Genomic DNA, 8,595 nt, shown 5'->3' with positions numbered 1-8,595 from the left:
CTGGCCAAATTAATCCAAACTTGGCCACAATCATCATTGATGTATCTAGTTTAAAGTTTGTGTTTTATTACCCGGCCAACCATCCAAGATGGCCGCCATGGCTAAAAATAGAACATAGGGGTAAAATGCAGTTTTTGGCTTATAACTCAAGAACCAAAGCATTTAGAGCAAATCTGACAAAAGGGTTAAATTGTTTATCTGGTCAAAATTTATCTGCCCTGAAATTTTAAGATGAATTGGACAACTCGTTGTTAGGGTGCTGCGCCTAAATTGGTAACTTTTAGGAAATTTTGCTGTTTTGGGTTATTATCTTGAATATTATTATAGATAGAGATAAACTGTAAACAGCAGTAATGTACAGCAATTTAAGACTAAAAAATAAGTCAAAATGACCAAAATGGTCAATTGACCCCCTAAGAAGTTATTGTCCTTTATAATATTTTTTTTACAATTTTCATAAAATTTGTAAATTTTTACTAACATTTTACACTGAAACCACACGGACAAGTTCATTATAGATTATAGATAGAGATAATTGTAAGCAGCAAGAATGTTCAATAAAGTAAGATGTACAAACACATCACAATCACTTAAACACAATTTTGTCATGAACTGTCTGCTTCCTTTGTTTAATTCACATAATTACCAAGGTGAGCGACACAGGCTCTTTAGAGCCTCTAGTTTTTAAAGTTAACAGTTCTGTTTCTACACAAATTGGATAATTTAATGAAAAGTCTCATTGGCAAAACATTTAACTAAAACACTTTAAAGAGAGGTTTACGATGTTTTGTAAGTGCTGTTATACAACAATTTTTGCAGTCGTAGAAAAATTCACAACTATATTGGTACTAAAATGGCAAGCAGTGGATTATGTCAACAAGGAATAGATAATCTGTTTACTGTAGACATACATCAACAGCTCGTGTCTCAAAGTCTAAAGAAATATTTCAGGCAATATCAATATCTTCAAAGTTCAAAACTCAGACAGAATGATCAAAAACTAATCTTGAAAAGTGTTTATATATTTTTTGTAACGGTTATACAATTCAAAATACCGTACTAATTCGACAAGGGCTGTGAGAATGTGGTGTATATACTTTTTTGTTTCGTTCTTTGACACTACCTAGAGTCGCCCAAGAGATATAGGAAGATGTGGTGTGAGTGCCAATGAGACAACTCTCCATCCAAATAACAATTTAAAAATTAAACCATTATAGGTTCAAGTACGGCCTTCAACACGGAGCCTTGGCTCACACCGAACAACAAGCTATAAAGGGCCCCAAAATTACTAGTGTAAAACCATTCAAACGGGAAAACCAACGGTTTAATCTATATAAACAAAAGTATATATTAATAATGAAAGTATTGAAACAAAATTAAATATCCTATATATGACTAAAATTTGATTTTTTTCATTCTTTTATCAAGGTTTATGAAAAAATTTCTGAACTTAAAAGGGATATACATGTATTAATGACAAAAGAAATTATGACGTCGTTAAATCTTGACTTGAATTTCAAACTGAAAAAGTACATAATATGTGCCATACACAGATTTCTTTAAAGTATCAGTGTTGCTCATTGTAGAATGCCGTACGTTGACCTCTTGTTATCTCTTTTATTCATTTGATCTGTGGTGGAGTGTTCAAACATACAATAACTTTTGATCTTCATACATATATATACTCAAGCACGTAAAGAGACTAGGCCGTCTTTGGAATCATAAATAGCAATATTTTTAAAAAGTTTAATCTAGGCACAAGGACATCAACAGTCAAAGCTAGAAGAGTTAACTTTAATCTTGAATTTATTCTATTAATAAATAAATGGAAAATATGTCGAACAAATGCTCCCGGATTGCATATCATATGAAGTTCTGGTGTAATAAGCTTTCAAAACTTTGGTCACGGCAAACCTAAATTAGAGAACGGAACTCAAAATTCAGTTTGAACAGTTTAAGTGACAACAACAACATCTGGTTATAAGCATTTTGTATAGTTTCATAATATTGTTTGAAGCAAACCTAAGATAGAGGACGGAAACCAACATTTGAAACAACTTGGGTAAAATAGTATGCCCCATCGCTACGGCTGGGTTATAATCATAAGAAATACGCTTTAACCCCTCCCCCAATTACAGTAACTGTATGTCGGGTGGGGTATTAACATGGTTATAACACATTGGTCACTATATTTTCTCCGATCAGTTGATTGGCATTTTGTCACCTTTGGCTTTCTATACAAGGATTTAGCTTATTGTTAAAGTCTTTAGATTGCCCCATTTTTAAGTTCCAGCATTATTGATAATATGTAGACAGTTTCGCCGCACACATCTTTTTTACAGTTCGTCCCTCCTTTAATTACTCCGTAAAGAGGGAGGGTTGGAGGGGTCCCGATACCAAAACCCCGGGCGTCAAAAATACGAAATCCCGAGGTTCCGACTTTAAATAAATTTGAATCCCGAAATCTAGAAATTCGAAAAAAAATTAGAATTTGCGGATCCCAAAAGAATCAACCCCGACATTCGAAAAAAAAATAAAAAATTCCTGCATCCCAAAGGAGTCAATCCCGAAATCCCGAGCTTAAAAACACCTGATCCCGAAGTCCCGATAAAAGTCATAATAAAGAACAATTTGTGAAAGAAAGAAAAAATAACCTTCTTATACTGTTTTTTAGTGTTCTTCCTTCGCCTTACTGGCATACGTAGAATTGGCATTTTGTCAGATTGTCTGTTGGGTGAGAACCTAGGTGGTGGAGTTGGTATTGGTGATCTGTTGTCTTCTGAAATCTCTCTGTCCATCTCGGTCCCACTAGCTTAAGGGCATATCCAACAGTTTCAGGGGAGGTAATAACAAACGAAAACGTCGTCTATTGTTTCCCGTAATTTAACGTTGTTTAAACGACGTCATAACGGAATCACCATTGGAATTGCCATGGCCGTCGGGAAAAGGCGGTTTCTTTCCTCAAAGGAAAGGACACGGCGGGAATCTGCAAAAAAGCTAATTGAGAATATAAATGGAAATAGAAATGAAATCTTCAAAGTTGATCAACAAATCGCTGATAAACCTGTCATTAACATAGACCAAGACGATACAGATATAACATGGAAAGATGGTCGGCGCCTAGTTGAGCTTTCATTACTAGCCGAAGCTTTGAAAGCTTGCGTGGGTTGTGGCTCAAACTTAAAATTGCATAATACTATTAACGAACAAAGATTTGGATTTGCCAGTATATTGAACATTTCTTGTGAAAAATGTGGATACGTGACTGCTATACCAACCAGCAAAAGACATTTCACTGGACAACGAGGACCTGGCGCATTTGACATAAATACCAAAATGGCACTAGGTATGATTATACAAATAAATCGCATCTTTAATTTATATTAGCGTGATCCCATATTTAATCATTACCCAATTTTACCCCTCCCGCATTATAAAATAACTGCAATCATCTCGATCATTATAGACCATCCGTTATTTAAAATAAATTTCAATACAGTATAGAACAACGAAAACATGCGTAATGATTGATTATTGCAATTTTTACATAAGAATGCAACACAAATTACATTCAAATAATCACCAAACTCTATGTGTTACATATTTGTTTTTCGTTAATTTTTTTTACATTAATAAGGCCGTTAGTTTTCTCGTTTGAATTGTTTTACATTGTCTTATCGGGGCCTTTTATAGCTGACCATGCAGTATGGGCTTTGCTCATTTTTGAAGGCCGTACGGTTACTTATAGTTGTTAATGTTTGTGTTATTTTGGTCTTTTGTGGATAGTTGTCTCATTGGCAAAAATACCACATCTTCTTTTTTATATCTTCCGAGATTGTTTTCATCCAGGATAGAGAAAGATAATAAAAAATGGATTTCTTGAGAAAGATAAAATACGGCGTAAACTAACATTTATTATTTAGCTTTGCGTTGAGATACTATGTAATACAAACGATGACAGTGTAATAAAAAAAAATGAAGTCGGAAAACATTGTCATATACAAATATAGGGGATAGGGTGTCAGTATAAAGAAAACCTATATGAATTAAGTTTGTTATCCTACATGGAACTTGTGACTGCCGTCCCTTATCCATCCCTTTTCCTACAATTGTGGTTAGCTTATGTATGAGGAAACGAATATAATTTAACAATAAAACATCTTGTAGTAACTGTTCATTATTCGAACATTACTAATACGGCAATAGTGAATTCGAGTTTTTAAGTTTTACAGATATTGGAATAGAAAGGGAAATATTTGAATAATTACATGTAATTCATTTCTTTATTGTAGGAATGACCGATTGTGGCTCTGGACATCGGCAACTCAATCAGTTGTTTGCCACAATTGGAGTTCCAGGCATTTCTGCTAATGCCCTCAAGACACGGGAAAGAGAAGTAAATAAACCCCTGGTAGAAACAGCCAAAAAATCTTGCCTCGAAGCCATTGAAGAGGAGACTGCTTTAACGCTGTAAGTTGGGAATAGCATTGTGTTGTAAATATAAAACATATTTGTAATGGTTAAAGAAATGGTAGTACCGTATTACTACAAGTAAAAGTCAACATTTCTGGTAGACAGATTGTAATACGTTTTATAATATCAACATGTCAAATTATATGGAGATATGTTAAGGTATAGGTCTAGCGGTATTTTTATTAACTCCTTTAATATGATTAAGTTCGTATGATTAAACTTATTTTTTTCTACAATCATAAAATACATACAAAGTTCTAATGGAATTAAATTACTGTTCCACTCTCATGTTTTCGATATATTTTCAAATCCAGTATTTATGTGGTTTGAGTGCCAATTAGACAACCCTCCATATAGGTTTAACTTAGCATTTATAGGTCAACGTTGGGTCTTCAACACAGAGCAAATAGAATCACGTACACTCTATACTTATATATAACAATAAATATATCAAACACAATTTATAATGGCCGATCGCCCACAAGAATAAAAAGGACACCGGATTTTTTTATAAGCTATCATAACAAACATAATATTTATGCAAATAATATCTATATACATATATATCAACAATACTTTCAATACGAAATGAATACATTGACTCCGTCATAAACGAACCCGCCGGCCAGGAAAAACCAACAACGAAGTTACCTTAGTCGATATGGAAACCTGTGTCCAAACCCTAATGCTCGGAAGATCGTCTGGAGAGTTGTACTTGGACAATACTGAAAGTTAGCTTATGTTTACATAAACATAATACCATCAAAATGTGTAATAGCAAACAAAAATACCAATATATAGTACAAAAAACAAGAAAAAATCAAACATTAATGAACCAGCATTAAATCTGAACTTGACCAGTTCAAAGTTGTCGAAAGAATGGTCTGATAGGGAAATAAACCCGCAAAAATGACCATTCACGTGATACAATTAATATCACGTGTCCATACATATATTGAAAGAACCGTTAATACAATAATTTTCCTCTATACTTCGAAACGCGGAAAATTATAATTATACAAGCGTTGAACAGGAAATTGAAATAAAACTATAACTTGACAATATCTATAATTGCCTTCTGCATGTTATGGCAATTGAGGCAAAATTAGTCCTGTTTGCGGCAGATTAAAAATTTATAATTGTATAATTTTCAAAATAAAATGTCTTTTTTGTCTTGAAAAGGGTAAAAAATGTAAGTCTACGAGCAAATCCCCTTGTGTCTAGGGTTATGCTTAACAGAGTTATTATATCCATAAGTAATGCAATTGCACTGCTATGTGATTTATTTTTTAAAAATTTAATTCCCGATAGTATGTGATGACTAAAATATCTATAAGAAAATGGGTTAAAGGTGTTATTTACACAACTCTCCATCAAAGTCACAATGTATTTAAAGTAATAAATTATATGCTACAGTAGGCCTTTGACACAAAACCTTGCCTTAGTCCTTTTTAATCGTTAAAATTGTTTGTTTTATTATAGTGATGATACACCACACAAGGGTCTCGCAATTAAATATGACATGTGTTGGCAAAAAAGGGGGAGTGGAAGGTCGTATGACAGTCCATCTGGAGTGGGTACCGCTATAGGATCGATGACGGGGAAAATACTCGATTATGGTATTTGCGGGAAAAACTGTAGAATCTGTTTATATGCTGAAAAGATAAATATTGAAGCTAGGCCTCATAACTGTACAAAAAATTGGAATCAATCCTCAAAAGCCATGGAGGCCTTCACGGGAGCAAAGCTGATGCAGAATATTGAAGAACTTTCTCATAAACCAGTAACAATTCTTATAATGGATGATGACGCTGCAACCATGTCAAAAGCTAGGGAAGTATTGGGACATGAGTTGGAAAAATGGAGCGACATTGGTCACTCCAAAAAGTCGGTAGGAAAGGCATTGTACAACTTACAAAATAAGCACAAGATATTGAGTACACGTGTCATACAGTATTTTCAGAAATGTTTTTCGTATGCTGTCATTCAAAATAAAGATAATGCTTCAGGGTTAAAGGATGCACTGCAAGCAATAGTTGAACATGCATTTGGAAATCACGTCAAGTGTGGTAACTGGTGCAAAGCAGGAAATGTAGATTATACATATAAATCACTTCCACATGGCAAACCTTTCGAAAATGAATCGCTGTATGTTGACTTATCTGTTATATTCAAATCTGTTGCTAACCATTCCGAGAAACTTGCCCCTGGAGGCTCCACAAGAGATGTAGAATCTACCAACAATATATATGCAAGTAAAGCCCACAAGCGCACATGTTACAGTACAAGTGAATCCCTTGAAAATAGGATTGCTGCTGCAGCTGCACAAAAAAATCTAGGGTATAACTATATGGAAGATGTTTTTGTAAAGGCACATTTATCACCAAGTAAAATTTTGGAAGTTAACTGTCAAAAATTATCAAAAGAAAGAAAACGCCAGTTGAAATTTGAAGGAGACCCTGAAATAAAAAAGAGAAAACTATTGGTGAAAAAAGAGAAAAGATCTAATACGGAATCGTTGGAGAAAAAAGAAGGAGTAACCTATTCATCTAATATGTCATTCGCCTCTGTCACTTGTGATGCAAGTATACCTGTGATTAAATATAGACCAGATTTATCAGAAGTTGCTAGTTGTGAAAACATCGTTGTCTTCGACTTGGAGACATCTTCCTTAGGCTTAGATTGTGATATTTTACAAATTGAAGCATCCCATTTACATAAAACGTCGGAGTACAGTACTTACATTCAGCCAAGTAAATCAATTTCAACACAGGCCTCAGCTGTTACTGGTTTAACTAGCAAAGGAGGCGTGCTTTTTTATAAAGGAGACCCTGTTCAAGTACTGTCACAAGAAGCTGCATTTCAAAACTTTACCTCTTGGTTAGAACAGCATAAACCATGTGTCTTAGCAGCTCATAATTGTAAAACTTTTGATGCTCGCCGATTACTGTACAGTCTGTCAAAATTTACCTGCTTCGGAGAATTTAGACAAAATGTTAGTGGTTTTGTGGATACTTTGCCATTGTTTAAAACATTCTACCCAGATTTGCCTAATCATAAGCAAAATACAATTTTTAAAGAAGTTTGCAAAAGTGATTACATTGCGCATAATGCAATTGAGGATGTTGAGGCTCTTAGAGTTTTGTTAGGCAATATTTCTAATAACTACAAGAAATTTTCATTTACCATTGAGAGTATGAATTCACAAATGAAGTTTGACAATGTTAGTAAAGTAGATCAAGAGACTTTTACAACCTTAATTACTCAAAAAATCATATCACAGAGAACAGCTGATGTTATGGCCAAATCAGGCTTAAAATTAAACCACTTATATTATGCATTTGAAAAGGAAGGAGAAGACGGAATTCGAGAACTACTATTAGAAAAGAGACGAGATGGATCGCCCAGAGTAACAAAGAACAAATCGATAATAACGAAGTTAATTGATTATTTCAAAAGACAATAAAACATACATATTTGCCATGTCTTAATTATAGTGTTCTTATATATAATGGTACTCTACTTGTGCAATGATTAATTCAAGTTGGAATTATTTTTTTCTTTCAAACCCCCCCCCCCCCCCCCCCCAATTATCTGAAAAAAACGTATAATGAAAAGATAAAACTAGAAACTAACCCTTTTACTGATGTACGTCTCTTGACATAATAAAGTCTCTCTCGATCTTGATGACATGATAATGCAACAATCTTCTATAAACACCAGCTTTTTTAATGCCCGCCCACGACAGTAATGTTTTTATTTCCGTGTTTCCGTTTGTCTGTTCCTACGGGTTTCTGTGTGTATACCCAACAGTTTGTCCATCCGTCAGTCCCGAATCAGGTTAGTGTTGTTTTTTTTTGTGAAAGTGGTCAGAGGACGTCATTGTCACATCGACAAGAAACTTGGTACATATATTCCTATAGATGAGTGATGAGTGACAGTCCTTTACAGTGTGCATGCCAAGTCAGAGTTTCAAACTTGTGGACAAGCTTGCTATGTTATTCTTGTAAAGAAATTATGTAACTGTATGCATTAGCAACTAGACCCTTATTTTTGCAGATTTAAGATTTCGACATTTAATTGTACAGTGTTCCCTGAAATATATTTCATTCATTTATTCAG

At 34.2% G+C, this 8,595-nt stretch overlaps 1 protein-coding gene across 1 annotated transcript; it reads left to right on the top strand.

Moving 5' to 3' along the window:
• Positions 1-2,897: 2,897 nt before the first annotated feature.
• Positions 2,898-7,939, top strand: LOC134718035 (uncharacterized). Its single transcript, XM_063580537.1, has 3 exons — positions 2,898-3,346; positions 4,293-4,470; positions 5,956-7,939. The coding sequence occupies exons 1-3, from the start codon at positions 2,932-2,934 to the stop codon at positions 7,937-7,939; spliced, it is 2,577 nt and encodes an 858-aa protein (XP_063436607.1). The 5' UTR covers positions 2,898-2,931.
• Positions 7,940-8,595: the final 656 nt, after the last annotated feature.

This window comes from Mytilus trossulus, chromosome 5 (assembly GCF_036588685.1).
Source record: "Mytilus trossulus isolate FHL-02 chromosome 5, PNRI_Mtr1.1.1.hap1, whole genome shotgun sequence".
In the NCBI taxonomy this organism is placed as follows: Eukaryota; Metazoa; Mollusca; class Bivalvia; order Mytilida; family Mytilidae; genus Mytilus; species Mytilus trossulus.
Note: the sequence above shows the minus strand (reverse complement) of the source record. Positions and strands in the feature narration are given on the sequence as shown.